We start from the raw sequence: 15357 nt of genomic DNA on the forward strand, positions 1-15357 counted from the left end.
GCATGATCCCAACGGTAAACTTATAAGAGTTTCACATAATAAAACATTATTAGATCATAAAATTAACACTCCAAAGTGTGACTAGATGACTTGAGAATATTAAGAAAACATATCTTCAAAATTAATTTATTGGACCACTTAATTTGATATTCTAATTTCAATTATCCAAAATGACAGTCTAAATTTGACTCACATAATGTCGTCACGGTGTTAAATTTTAGAGATCATTTTAGATCCAATAAATTCACAGGTTCAAACTGTGACATAAGTTACTAATGTAATTATCAAGTTAAATTGTGTGCACTAAATCTTTTTGAATATAGTTATTCCACAAATTTACATACTATTAGGGGACCATTTAGGTTCTGTTGGCGACTCCACGAGCAAAGGATCATCCCCGGCAACACACATTCGCTTGTAGATCTCTCTGCACGGAACATTATTAAGGTTATTAAACCACGAGAAAGTTTATGGGACTAGTATTTTTATTAAAACCTGACCAGCACTTAATCAGCAAAAGAACACTATTAGATATAATCTCACACCATTAAAAATACTAATCAATGCAATTAATTTTTTTAAAAAATAAAACATTCAAATCAGATTCAGATATTCTGAGTTGTCTTCTTCAACCTCATATCATTCTCCTTTCAATCTCATAAGCAAAAAAATTAGCCGAAAACTCGCATTTAATTGTCTTTATGTAATGTTGATAAATTAAAATCATAAAGTGATAATTTAGTTAAAAATGTCAAATCATTTAACAATTTTTAACTATCAGTTTCACGTAAAGACAATTACACAAGTCCCCACCAAATAAAATTCATTAATTTTTTTCTAAAAGGAAAAAATCATAACTTACAAGAATTATTGAGCAACATATATTAATAACAAATAGATAAAAAAATGGATGTTTAATTTGCAATATTATGGGGAGTGCTAGATAAACAATGACCATCTTGAATAACATGAATAACCACCAATTAAATAAAAATACACTACACCTCTAAATTAACCATCTAAATTTTAATATTAAAATAATCATCCGTACACCTAGTGAATTGAACATCTAATATATCTATTGTTCACATTGTTTAATATTTTCATTGACTACTTATACTTTTCTTTTATATATATATATATATATATATATATATATAGAGATAAAAATGCACTAATTATCATGTATCCCACAAACAACAATAAGAAGCTTACTTAGTTTTTACAACACAACTAACAATAATGAAGTTTCTGTATTGTATTTGCTTACCCATTTTCAGAAATATATCCAACCCAAAGTTCTGATTTGTCCCATGGCATGTTGGGGTGGCTCCACTGAATCCATGCTATTTTTTCACTTTTAGGATCAAGACGTGGGAAGGCATAAAAGTCACTCCCCTCAACTAGAACTTTGGGTTCTAAACATCATCACATACACATAATCCAGTCAGAAATAATACTGCAATTTTTTATGTTTGACAAATTAAATACTTATTTATTTGAAATATTAATTCAACCACTCTATATGTTAAAAAAATATAATGATGAATTATTTTAGAGTACTTTATAATTTCAAAACATTATAATCAATAAATGAAGACTTTCATAGAGATACATCATATATGATATTGTTACGGTGGGTAACCGGAGATTAACAGAATAGATGACATTGGTTGGCCCAATCGCCCGCGAATGGTAGTCTCTGAGCTGGTTCGCACGCGGGAGCCTCCTTCCGACTTGTGTGCGTGAGTGAATGGGGGGTAGTACCTGCAAAGACACTCTGATGCCTAAGTCAGCAAGGGCGTTAGCAGGTCTAGAGAGTATTGGGCCTTTGAGATACCTGAGGGGTGTCAGTGTATTTATAGTGGTGAGCCAATAACCACCGTTGGAGTAGTGCCGTATCTTTTGGGTGTTAACCGTCCCTCTATCTTAGGGAGGTTAAGATATGGCTTGATGAAGCGGTTAGAGAGATTTTAGGGGCGGTTACTCATTCAAATGAGTGTTTATCCGCCAGCTAACCTCATATCCGACTTCTTCGAAGTAAGTCGTAGTCAATACCGACTTCTTATATGAAGGTCGGTGCTTAGCTAGGCTTAATTTTTCGGATTAAGCCTTTCTATTTGGACCTGGGCCTTTATCATTGGGCCAGGGTATGAACAGTGCCCATACTTGAGCCCAAGATCTCTTTAGGGCTTTGGGTTCAAGTATTCAACTCGGATTCGTAGCCGACTTTCTTGGAGGAAACACGGGTTTTTAAACCGACGTGATTTTCGCGACCTTTTGTTTCTGACAGTTACGTCTATTCAAGTGTTGTGTCCGTTAGGGATGCATTTAGGGATTGATGGCTTTGATAACGGTGCATTCTCATTAATGACTGCTCCGTTTTTACCATTATGCCCCTTAGCATGTTTATAAATACTTTCCCTCTCTTTCATTTTTCCGTTTCTGCAATCTTTCAAACTTCTTCTTTCTTTGTTCGTGCTGCATTTATTTGTACTGTGTTCTCGTGCTCCGGAGACTTCTGCTTCTTCCAACCTTCATTTTCAGAAAGCGGTTAGCTTCTTTTTCCTTCTTCGCGCTTTTTGTATGACTTTACTTTGTAGAGAAATAGGTTTGTGGACTTTTGCTTGGTTCCTTTTTCTCCTCTCTAGAGACCTTTGTTTTTGATTTTTTCTTTTCTTTTTCCCTTTGTAGGTTTCTTCATTTTTCCTTAGAGAAAGAAAATGGCCTCCGTAGATTGGGTCGATGTTACTGTTCTAGGGGAGGAGCCGTTGGTTGATGCGGAGTTTATTACTCATCTTCGCACCCACCACTGGCTCTGTACTTCGGACGAGGATGAGCCTAAGTATGAATTGCTGGTTCCTGGTTCAGAGGACCGAGTTTGTCATGGGAGAGCCAACGAAACGGCTCCCCATTTCTTCTTTATGTATGAGTGCATGATCACCCGTCTGGGCGTCTTTCTACCCTTTTCAGATTTTGAGATATCTGTTTTGCAGCATTGTCGGGTTGCCCCTACCCAGCTTCATCCCAACTCTTGGGGTTTCTTGAAAATTTATCAGTTTATTAGCCATGCTCTGGATTTCCCGACCTCTCTGAAAATCTTTTTCCATCTTTTTCATATGACCAAGCCTTTTAGTGGGCTGAACAATAAACAACAATGGGTTTCCTTCCGAGCCATACAAGGTCGGAGGATTTTTACCCTTTTCGACGAATCTTTTCATGACTTTAAAAATTTCTTTTTCAAAGTGCAAGCTGTAGAGGGTCATCACCCCTTTTTTCTGGATGATAATTCTTCTCCTCGCTTTCCTTTATACTGGCTGGAGGCCTCCCCTTGTGAGAAATATGGTCTGGATGACCTGGATGAAGTAGAGGCTGCCGTTGTGGGGTTCCTCCGAGAAGTATGGGGGAGGGCCCCATATTTGGATACTAAAAGGTTTCTCCAAGGGTCTCCGGCCTTTATCCAATCGCAGCTAGGTAGTTTTCTCTTGTCTGTTAGATTTCTGACTTGTTAAATGAGAAGCCCGACTTGTTTGATTCTTTAGCTATTGTTTTCTTTTTCAGAAATGACAAAGACAAATGCTCAAGAATCTTTCCAGAGGGTCTAGGAGGCTAAAGCTAAGTCCCGCGCTCGGGCTGGTGGTGCCAGGGTTATCTCTCCTCCTCCTCCTCCTCGGAACGTTGGGACTCTTTCCAATCCCATGATGATTTCTTCTTCAGCTCCCTCTCAGCCGCCCCCCGTCGTCCGACCTTCCCCTGATCCCAAGAAGCGCAAGACCTTAGAGTCTGGTTCTTCTGGTGAGATTAAGGCGGATGCTCTTGCGTTCGTCCGAAAGAATATCTGTCTTCATGCTCGTATAGGCATGGATGATATGTCTGTTCAGAGCCACCTTACCACTATGATCGAGGAGAGTCTCAAAGCGGCGGGGGTCTGTGGCAAGCTCTTGGATATTTTCGAAAAGGCTCCTCTCAGCTCTTTAGGGATGACCTCGAGGGTCGAGGAGCTGGAAGGAAGGCTTCGTGCATATCAAGAGCATGAGGGAGAGTTGAGGAAGGAAATTGCCAAGCTGAGGGAGGAGAGAGATACCCTCCGGGAGAAAGGGAAGGCTTTGCAGGCCCAATGCAACATGGAGATGGATCTGAGGAAAACAGCGTAGGCCAGCTATCAAAGCTTATTCAAAGATCTTGTGTCTGTGAAGACTGACCTGTTGAATTCTCGGAAAGCATATGAGGAGTTGGAGGACTCTATTGCCGATGGTGCCGAGGAGTCTTGGAGGATCTTCCTGGAGCAGGTCAGAGTTATTGCTCCCGACTTGGATCTTTCTCCTTTACATCCCGACAAAGTTGTTATTGACGGTGCCATTGTAGATCCTCCTGTCCCCGTAATCGTTTCTGAGTCAGAGTTGAAGACTCGGGGGCAGAGGATTATTGAGTCTCCTCCTCGTTCTAAAGACGCTCCGAGTTCTTCAGCAGTTCCTCCGATCTCTTCATCTCCCATGGATGCTTCTGGTGGCGCTCCTCCTGATTCTGGTGGTGGCGATCCGTCTGCTGTGAAAAAATGATCTTTGGCTATTTGGGGGTCCGGCTTGTGGCCCCCCCCCCCCCATTTTTAAACTCTTTATTTATTTATAACTGGTTGTGTGGTTTGAACAATTTCTTCTGGCCTCCTCAGGCCGTAAACAAAATATTTAAAAAATACCATTTTTTGATGAGGGTTTTTAAGTTAACAAAATGGATACCTTTTTGGGATAAGGGTTTAGATTACCTTATGCGTGTATGCTTTTTGGTTTTTTGAAGTCCCCTTGATCTTTTCTTGAAAACCTTTCCTTTTGGCTTGTTTGTTTTTATGAGCTTCTTGTTTAAGGACTTTTGGGACAGCCTTTAAACTTTTCCTAGGTTTTCCAATCTCTTTTTGTTATCCCCTATACTCGACTTAGTTTTAGCGAGTTTTTGTGACTTAGGTTATTTTTGCGATACGTTTCTCTTATACTCGGTTCTTCGCTCCGATTTACGGGTCGGAGTATTTCCGAGCTTTTCTACTCGGGTTCTCATTTCGACTTATGAGTTGGATTGTCCCCGAGTTTTCACGTTCAACTCATATAACCTCTTTATACCGACTTGTACCTCGTCGTTTTATCCTGACGACCATCTAGGTCGGTTCATGGGATTTTCACGTTTTGTCAAGCTTAAGTCGGCGCGTTTCGTAGAAAGACTTATAAAAAATAAAAAAGGATTTTATAAGAGATATTGTAGATGAAAAAGATCTTTATTTATTGGGGAGGTACCTTCTTGCTACTAAGGATTTTTATAGCCTATCTTCCCTTAACCTCTACTATGATGCCTCGTTAAAAACCTTTCTTCAGAAAAAATCCTTTTGGGAAAAAATTATGAAGTTGGGAAAAGAGTACATCAGGGAGTAGAGTTCGCTTTTAACTGTAGTACCTTTTCATATTACAAGCATGCCACGACCTTGGTAATTCAATGTCGTTCAAGTCGGTTACTTTATAATAACCTTTTCCTAAAACTTCATTGACTTTGTATGGTCCCTTCCAATTTGCGGCGAGCTTTCCTTCTCCTGATTTGTTGACTCCAATGTCGTTTCTGATTAGGACCAAGTCATCAGGGGCGAATGTTCTTCGAATGACTTTTTTGTTGTACCTTGTAGTCATCCTTTGTTTCAAGGCTGCTTCTCTTATCTGGGCATCTTCTCGGACTTCGGGGAGCAAGTCGAGCTCCTCTTTGTGTCCCCGTACGTTTCCGACCTCGTCATGGAGAACTACCCTTGGACTTTGCTCATTGATTTCTATTGGTATCATGGCTTCTACGCCATAGACTAGTCGGAAAGGTGTTTCTCCCATGGCGGATTGGGGGGTTGTCCTATAAGCCCATAGCACCTGAGGGAGCTCTTCAGCCCAAGCTCCTTTTGCTTCCTGTAGTCTCTTCTTTAGCCCTGCCAGTATGACTTTATTGGCTGCCTCGGCTTGCCCATTGGCTTGTGGGTGCTCTACCGAGGTGAACTGATGTTTGATTTTCATACTGGCTATTAAGCTTCTGAAGGTAGCGTCGGTGAATTGGGTTCCATTATCTGTAGTAATGGAATAAGGTATCCCATATCTTGTGATGATGTTCTTGTAGAGGAACCTGCGACTTCTTTGAGCGGTGATGGTGGCCAATGGTTCTGCTTCTATCCACTTTGTGTAGTAATCTATTTCCCACGATCAGGTATTTGACTTGTCCTAGCGCTTGGGGAAAAGGACCTAACCAATCCATTCCCCATTTTGCAAAAGGCCATGGAGAAGTGATACTGATGAGTTCTTCTGGTGGAGCCACATGGAAATTCGCATGTATCTAACATGGTTGACACTTTTTCACAAATTCTGTGGCATCTTTCTGCAAGGTCGGCCAGTAGAATCCAGCTCGGATTATTTTTCTGGCTAGTGACCTTGCTCCGAGATGATTTCCGCAGATCCCACTATGTACTTCCTCCAATACCTCGGGAGTTTTTGAGGTCGGTACGCACTTTAACAATGGCGTTGATATCCCCCTTCTATAGAGGACATTTCTTACCAAGGTGTAGTGTTGTGCCTCCCTTCGGATCTTTTTAGCTTCTTTCTCCTCCTTAGGGAGGACGTTGAATTTTATGTATTCGACTAGGGGGTTCATCCATCCGAGGTTTAAACCTGTTACCTCAAGTACTTCTTGCTTGTCTTTTGTTTTTGTTACGGAGGGTTCTTGGAGGGTTTCTTGAATCAGGCTTCTATTGTTCCCTCCTGGTTTGGTACTTGCTAACTTGGACAGGGCGTCTGCTCTGCTGTTTAAGTCCTGAGTTATGTGTTTAACCTCGGTTTCCGCAAAATGCCCGAGGTGTTCCAGAGTTTTGTCCAAGTACCTCTTCATGTTTGGGTCCTTTGCCTGATATTCTCCACTTATCTAGGAGGTCACCACCTGTGAGTCGCTGTATATCCTTACCTTTGTAGCACCGACTTCTTCTGCCAACTTTAGTCCGGCGATCAAGGCTTCATATTCTGCCTGATTATTTGAAGCCGGAAATTCAAATTTTAAGGAAACCTCTATCTGGGTTCCTCTTTCATCTACCAATATTATGCCTGCGCCGCTTCCCGTTTTGTTGGAGGATCCGTCTACATAGAGTTCCCATGTAGTCGGTTTTTCCTCTTGATCCCCTGCGTATTCCGCCACGAAGTCGGCGAGGCATTGGGCTTTAATTGCTGTCCGAGTTTCATATCTCAAATCGAACTCGGAGAGTTCTATTGCCCATTGAACCATTCTTCCTGCAACATCTGTCTTTTGAAGGATTTGCTTCATGGGTTGGTTCGTACGGACTCGTATTGTGTGAGCTTGAAAGTAAGGTCGTAGCCTTCGTGAGGCTATTACTAAGGAGTAGGCAAACTTTTCTAGTTTGTGGTACCTTAGTTCAGGGCCTTGTAGTACTTTACTGATAAAGTAGACTGGATGTTATCCGACCTCGTCTTCTTTTATCAGGGCTGACGAGATAGCCCTGTTTGCTACGGATAGGTACAGAACGAGGTCTTTCCCCGGTACTGGTCGGGTTAGGATAGGAGGTTGGCTTAAAAACTTTTTGAACTCCTGGAACGCCTCCTCGCATTCAGGAGTCCATTTGAACTGGCATCCCTTTCTTAATAAGGAAAATAGTGGAAGGAATTTTAGCGCCGATCCCGCCAGAAATCTAGAGAGGGCTGCAAGTCGGCCATTGAGCTGCTGTACTTCTCTCAAACAAGTCGGGCTTTTCATTTCTAGGATGGCTCTACACTTGTCGGGATTGGCTTCAATCCCTCTTTGTGTCAGCATAAACCCTAGAAATTTTCCTGCCTCCACCGCGAAGGCGCACTTTGCGGGATTTAGCCTCATCCCATGCAGCCTTATGGTGTCGAAGACTTGTGAGAGGTCGGACAAGAGGTCGACTTTCTTCTTATTTTTTACTAGCATGTCGTCGACGTATACTTCCATTAGGTTCCCCAGGTGGGGGGAAAATACTTTATTCATCAACCTTTGATATGTGGCTCCTGCATTCTTCAATCCGAATGGCATGACCACGTAGCAAAAGTTAGCTCTAGGTGTGATGAATGAAGTTTTCTCCTGGTCTGGCTCATACATCGGGATTTGATTATATCCCGAGTAGGCGTCCATGAACGATAAGTATTGGTACCCCGAGCTGGAATCCACTAGGGTATCAATACTTGGTAGGGGATAAGGGTCCTTGGGACATGCCTTATTTAAATCGGTATAGTCGACACACATTCTCCATTTGCCATTCTGTTTTTTGACTAGCACTACATTGGCTAGCCATGTTGGGTACTTGACCTCTCTGATAAAGCCGGCTTCCAGGAGCGTCTGTACTTGCTCTTCTACTATTAGGGCTCGTTCTGGGCCGAGCTTGCGTCTTCTTTGTTGTACGGGTCGGGACCCTGGATAAACCGAGAGCTTGTGGGACATGAGCTCGGGGTCAATCCCAGGCATGTCAGAGGCCTTCCAGGCGAAGAGGTCGAAATTATCTCTTAGGAGTTTTGCCAACCCTTGTTTTAGAGTTTCCTCTAGGTCGGCTCTTATATAAGTGTTTTTCCCTTCCTCTTCGCCGACCTGTATCTCCTCGGTTTTTCCTCCCGGTTGTGGTCGCAACTCTTCTCTGGCCCTTGCGCCGCCGAGCTCTATTGTGTGAACTTCTCTGTTCTTTCCTCTCAGATTTAGGCTTTCATTGTAACATTTCCTTGCCAATTTTTGGTCTCCCTTTACCGTTGCTATCCCCACTGAGGTCGGGAATTTCATGCAGAGGTGGGGAGTGGATACCACAGCTCCGAGCCGATTAAGGGTAGCTCTGCCGATTAAAGCATTATATGCTGACCCCACGTCGATGACTATGAAGTCTATGCTCAGGGTCTTTGATTTTTCCCCTTTTCTAAAAGTGGTGTGAATGGGCAAAAATCCTAGTGGTTTTATTGGCGTGTCCCCTAATCCGTATAGGGTGTCGGGGTAGGCTCTCAACTCTTTCTCATCTAACCCTAACTTGTCGAAAGCAGGCTTAAAGAGAATGTCTGCCGAGCTTCCTTGGTCTACTAGGGTTCTGTGGAGATGGGCATTTGCTAGGATCATAGCTATTACCACTGGATCGTCGTGTCCAGGGATTATTCATTGCCCATCTTCTTTTGTGAATGAAATGGTAGAAAGGTCGGGTGACTCCTCTCCGACCTGGTAGACTCTTTTGAGATGTCTTTTGCGAGAGGATTTGGTGAGTCCCCCTCCCGCAAACCCTCCTGAGATCATATGGATATGTCTTTCTGGAGTCTGCGGTGGTGGGTCTCTTCTATCCATATCATCTCGCTTTCTCTTTCCATGACTGTCCGACCTTTCTATGAGATATCTATCAAGTCGACCTTCTCTGGCCAGCTTTTCTATCACATTTTTAAGGTCGTAACAGTCGTTTGTGGAGTGACCATATATTTTATGGTACTCACAGTAATCGCTGCGGCTCCCCCCTTTTTTATTTTTAATGGGTCTAGGGGGTGGCAGTCTTTCAGTGTTGCAAATTTCTCTGTATACATCCACTATAGAAACTTTCAGGGGAGTATAAGAGTGATATTTCCTTGGCCTCTCGAGACCGAGTTCTTCCTTTTTCTTGGTTTCCCTTTCCCTCTCTTTTGTTGAGGGAGGGACCCCAGGTCGCCAGCTCAGGTCTCTCAATTTGGAATTTTCCTGTACTTTTCAGCTCTTTCTTGTACATCACTTAGAGGAACGGGGTGTCTTTTAGATATGGACTGTGAGAAGGGACCTTCTCTGAGTCCGTTGACTAACCCCATTATGACTGCCTCTGTGGGCAGGTCTTGAATCTCCAAACATGCTTTGTTGAACCTTTCCATATAGGCTCGTAAAGATTCTCTGACCTCCTGTTTTATTCCCAGGAGGCTCGGTGCATGTTTTACTTTGTCTTTTTGGATTGAGAACCTCATCAAAAACTTCCTTGAGAGGTCTTCAAAGCTAGTAACCGACCTCGGGGGGAGGCTGTCGAACCACTTCATCGATGCTTTTGATAGAGTGGTCGGAAAAGCTTTGCATCGCGTAGCGTCGGAAGCATCGGCTAGATACATCCGACTTTTGAAATTACTCAGGTGATGCTTTGGATCCGTGGTTCCATCGTAGAGGTCCATGTCAGGGCTTTTAAAGTTCCTCGGAACCTTTGCTCTCATTATGTCCTCGCTAAAAGGATCCTCCCCACCTAAAGGCAGTTCTTCTTGTTCATCACGGGAGTTACGACCTTTGAGGGAGGATTCTAACTTCAAGAGTTTTCTTTCCAACTCTTTTCGTTGTTCCATCTCCTCTTTTAGGCTCTTTTCGGTTTTCTTTTGCCGCTCCCGCTCTTGTTCTAACTGTTCCAGGCGGCTGTGGATTAACCCCATGAGTTCAGTTACGTGGGATGGTCCTCCTTTCTCTGACTCGCGCCCTTCTGAGGAGTTTACCTTCGAGTTTTTTACCCCGGAGGTGCCTTCTCTATGCTGATTATCCACTTCCTGGTGGAGGGCGAGGTCCACATCGTTGTTGCCTGTGTCCAGATTCTCTTACTCAGAGTCTGTCTCCACATGGCCTTCTTCGTGGGATCTGTCCGCCATCGATGGATGATCTCTCGGTTCCCCGGCAACGGCGCCAATGTTACGGTGGGTAACCGGAGATTAACAGAATAGATGACGTTGGTTGGCCCAATCGCCCGCGGATGGTAGTCTCCGAGCTGGTTCGCACGCGGGAGCCTCCTTCCGACTTGTGTGCGTGAGTGAATGGGGGGTGGTACCTGCAAAGACACTCCGATGCCTAAGTCAGCAAGGGCGTTAGCAGGTCTAGAGAGTATTGGGCCTTTGAGATACCTGAGGGGTGTCAGTGTATTTATAGTGGTGAGCCAATAACCACTGTTGGAGTAGTGCCGTATCTTTTGGGTGTTAACCGTCCCTCTATCTTAGGGAGGTTAAGATATGACTTGATGAAGCGGTTAGAGAGATTTTAGGGGCGGTTACTCATTCAAATGAGTGTTTATCCGCCAGCTAACCTCATGTCCGACTTTTTCGAAGTAAGTCGTAGTCAACACCGACTTCTTATATGAAGGTCGGTGCTTAGCTAGGCTTAATTCTTCGGATTAAGCCTTTCTATTTGGACCTGGGCCTTTATCATTGGGTCAGGGTATGAACAGATATATTCCCTCGTTTATTACCAAAAAAAAAAGTATCTTGCTCGGTATGGTAAGTCGTATTTCTAGATTTAAATCCACATATTGTTTTTTAAAAGTTAGGAATAAGATTCAAACCTGAAATCCCTAGATGAAGATGGAAAGACTACGACATTTGAATTATAACTTGTTGGCTAAATCTACATCTTTTTTATTATAGAAAAAAAAAAGTATAAAATCAATCATAATCTATTAGTTAAAAGTTGTGTGCAAGTCATCTTCAAAATATAAAATGATATATAGGTTCAATTTTTCACTATAATTATTTTGGAATTAAAAGCTAAAAACTTGCACGAATATGATTCAACATTTCAACCCGAGTAAACTAAAAGATAATAAACAGTTAAAAAAAATTGAACAAAATAATTAAAGCTAAAATCAATGCTAAAATAATGGGAAGTCTCACCCTGAACATGCTTGCTATCAAGTGCTATGGACACAATTGTTGCAGGTGGATTAAGACGGCTCTCTCGTCGATCTACCAATACAGTTATATAATTATGAAAAAAAAAAATTAGAACAATGTTAGGGGTAGTAATTTTTGTGATTGGTATTCAGCAAATAGCTATCAATGATGATTTAATGGTGTGAGATTGGTGTAAAATTTCATCTAATGACTCATCTTTCTCTGCTGGTTATATGCTAGCCAAAATTCAACAAAACTGCTGGCCCTTAGACTTTTCCATAAAATTTTCCATAATCAAGTAAGAAGTAACAAGTAAAAGAAGGAAAGACCACACCCCTTAATACTCAAACGAAAGAAATTTCATCGCCCCCAAAAAAAAAAAATTTGTTGTTACCAAAAATAACAATAAATTATCCAGCAAAACAAAAGACTGAAAATGAAACTTTGTAAAAAGCAAATAAAACAACTTATTACCTTCCCTTACACTGATAAAGCGGTTAAAGCGTGGATCCAATATTCCATCTGCATAGCTGACTAAGGCTCCATCATAACTTGGAGTGAGAGGTATAGGAGCCACATCTGCTAGGTATTCATTAAAATCTTAGCATTAAAGAATAAAATTTCTTCACTAAACTTTTGAGAGACAATTAATGTTCCAAGATTGGTACCAGTTCATACAATCATTCATTGGGGGCATAAATTTTCTTTCTTTTTTTTTTATTTACTTTATGTGTAAATTTTTTTTGTCAACAAGTATCGATTTTAGACTTTTTAAGATTTCATTATATGGAATTAGAATTTTTTTAGAAACTAATTTAGGTATTTTCTCATTTTTTAAATTTTTAATCAATAACCGGTCTAATTTTTAAAACTAATTAAATATTTCACCTTATTTTAGTTAAACGATAAAAGATTTAACATTTTTAGATTAATTGCAAAATAATTAATGTAACGACGAATCTTAAAACGTATTTTCTCTTTAGTAATTGTTATCATGCGAAGGTAATAGTTAAAAATTATTGTACGACAATTTAGTCAAATATATCAAATCACGTAAAGAGAACTGTAGTAAATTTTTATCTTTAATAATACATGCAGGAACGGACATACGGGGGCGAGTGGAGGCCTCGGTCCCCCAAACTTTTTTAAAAAAGATTAATAGTAATAATTTATTAAGTACGATTTAATTTTTAAAAAATTTATTTAGTATTTAGTTTAATATAAATAAAAATCAAGTCTAATCTAAATATTAATGATTTCTAACATCTAAAAAGTAAGTAACAATATTAAAAAAAAATACGAAAGATATTATTACTAATATTTTTTAATTAAATAAAATTATTCAAATTCTATAAAGTAGATTTTTTTTTCTTGTGAGCGTCCTTCTTGATTCATTTGGTATTAATTCTATCTGTTTCAACTACTACAACTGAGAGTTCTTTTTCAGCTATTAATATTGTGAAGAATAATTCAAAAATAAAATAAAAGATAAATTTCTTGCTAATTATCTTTTAATTATATTGAAAAGAAAATTGTTGAAAAATTTGACACAAATTCCATTATCGATATATTTTATGATACGAAGAATTGAACAATTTGTTAATTAAAGTACATACATATTTTTTATACTTTAAAATATATTCTCTATCAGTATATTTTTGTAATGTATTTTATATTATATAATTTTTTGCATAATCTTTTAATATTATATATGTTATTGCCCCATGATACTATTTCTACATCCGTCCCTAAATACATGATATAATAGTATTGAGGATTTGAGGACAATACTCTTTAATGCTCACCTGAAGCAGTGAGGGATTGCATATACAATCTTTGATCCTTGTAGTTTGCAAAAAAGACGAGATCCCCGGAAACAGTGAAAGCACCACCTCCATACTCTTGGGCCAGTGTCCTTACTCCAAACTCTTTCGGAGTCACGTCCACTCCAGCCCCTTCTGGATTTTCCGACTCAACAACAAGAACCTCCCGTCTGAAAAATACAATCAATCACCAAGTGAAGTTTTAGATAGAATACTACATTCTTCAACAAATTCTTATTTTCTAGGAGTTTTTAAAAAAATTATTACTGTGATTAGATAAATTGGTTTCTTTCATTATCTTAAAAAGAACTAATCTGTCTTGTATTAATATTTTTAAGACATTATTTTATAATAAATTTTATTAAAAATTTGATTTAAAGTGATAGATAAATCAATTTATCCGATGAGAAATTTTCGAAAATTTTTAACAAATAAAAATTTATTAAAAACCAAAATGTACAATCTAAAATTTATTAAGTATCAATTTTGATGTTTATGAAAAACAATATATTAAATAAAATAATTAATTATATTATATATACATCAAAATTAGCACAAAAATCAGCCAATCATATAAATTAAGATATAAGTTGAAATATGAAATACTTATTAAAATGTATTATATATACATACACAAATATTCATAAATAATTTAGTAATTGACTTTTATTCACATATAATATTTTTACAAAATAAAATAATGATATTTTTGTATATTTAAGTTATGGATTAATAAAAAATCACAGTTAATCAATGTGGTTTCAAAATTAATATAAGTTTCATTTTGCTTCCTAAAACAGATATATACAAATATCAGAGTTAGTCTTTCTAAGATTTCTTTCACTAACCCCGCAAATATATACTTCTATATGGCTCACGATTCTTTTTGCCATCCCTAGATCTCACTTCCATAGCAAAAAAATTAGCCTCAAACTGTATGTAGTATATTGAGGAGGTGATAATGTATTTCTATGTATATAATTTTTATTTAAAGATTTAAAGTATATATCTTGAGGAAAAATGGTTGAAGAATGATCAAAATTAGAGTTAAAGTTTACCCTCCTTCAGTGGGACGCGATTCAAGCCAAACGAGGCGGCCACGGCCGTCGACAGCGGTGCCGCCGAGCATCTTAGAGGCGCCGGAGACAGCATCGGCGGTGATGGGTGATTTCCAGGAACCATAGGGAGCCGTTGTTCTATTGGAGTTAGATGTTGCCATTGCCTTCTTTTAGGTGAATACGTCTGGTAATTAATTAGAGAAAACTTTAAAAGGAGAGAGATAATAGATATATTAATGTTAAATACTTTTGGAAACATTTCAAGTGCTCCGGAGAGCATTGGTGCACCAGTTGTTTTAACCATTGATTTTAATTAATATATATTATATAATTTTTTATAATTCAGATCAACGGTTAAAATAACTTGTGTATCGGTACTCCAGTCCTTTTAAAATGCTTCCAATACTTTTACCTACAAAGCACCAACACTATTAAGTTATTGTGTTTATGTATCAGACACATTTTAATATTTATCTGATATAAATACGAGTGTCTGACGTATTCAAGTGTGTTTAAATATATCTTAATAAAAAATAAAAAAATTTTTGGACACATTTAGACATATTTAAATATTATTACGTCTCAGCGTATTCAGTTTTATGTTTAACGTGTATTATTGAAATGAATTTAAAATAATAAATATTATTATTTATTAAAACAAAAATATTTTAAATATTTTTATCTAATTAAAAAAATATTAAAAATAATTAAAAAATTATTTTATATTTTAATAACAATAAAATATATCTATCGAGACTGATGCTACAACGTAAGTCACGAATAGTACTCACAGTTGTTTTATTTTATTTTATATTATTATTTTATGAGCTC

The 15357-nt window shown here is 38.8% G+C and overlaps 1 protein-coding gene across 6 annotated transcripts in view; it reads right to left on the reverse strand.

The window, feature by feature from the left end:
- LOC112789916 (uncharacterized) overlaps positions 1 to 14736 on the reverse strand; it is a 35609-nt gene extending 20873 nt beyond the window's left edge. For 3 of the 6 annotated variants that reach the window (XM_072235367.1, XM_072235347.1, XM_072235387.1), the window contains exons 1-6: positions 14527 to 14733; positions 13451 to 13638; positions 12120 to 12227; positions 11646 to 11717; positions 1271 to 1418; positions 345 to 427 (exon numbers count right to left, since the gene is read on the reverse strand). In XM_072235367.1, the coding sequence (XP_072091468.1) occupies positions 345 to 427; positions 1271 to 1418; positions 11646 to 11717; positions 12120 to 12227; positions 13451 to 13638; positions 14527 to 14687 (760 nt within the window). In that variant the 5' untranslated portion in view covers positions 14688 to 14733. Of the gene's footprint in view, positions 1 to 344; positions 428 to 1270; positions 1419 to 11645; positions 11718 to 12119; positions 12228 to 13450; positions 13639 to 14526 lie in introns of all 6 variants that reach the window. The other 3 variants (XM_025832089.3, XM_025832101.3, XM_072235356.1) reach the window with 3 other exon arrangements.
- Between the last annotated feature and the right edge of the window lie 621 nt (positions 14737 to 15357).

This window comes from Arachis hypogaea, chromosome 1 (genome assembly GCF_003086295.3).
Source record: "Arachis hypogaea cultivar Tifrunner chromosome 1, arahy.Tifrunner.gnm2.J5K5, whole genome shotgun sequence".
NCBI lineage: Eukaryota > Viridiplantae > Streptophyta > Magnoliopsida > Fabales > Fabaceae > Arachis > Arachis hypogaea.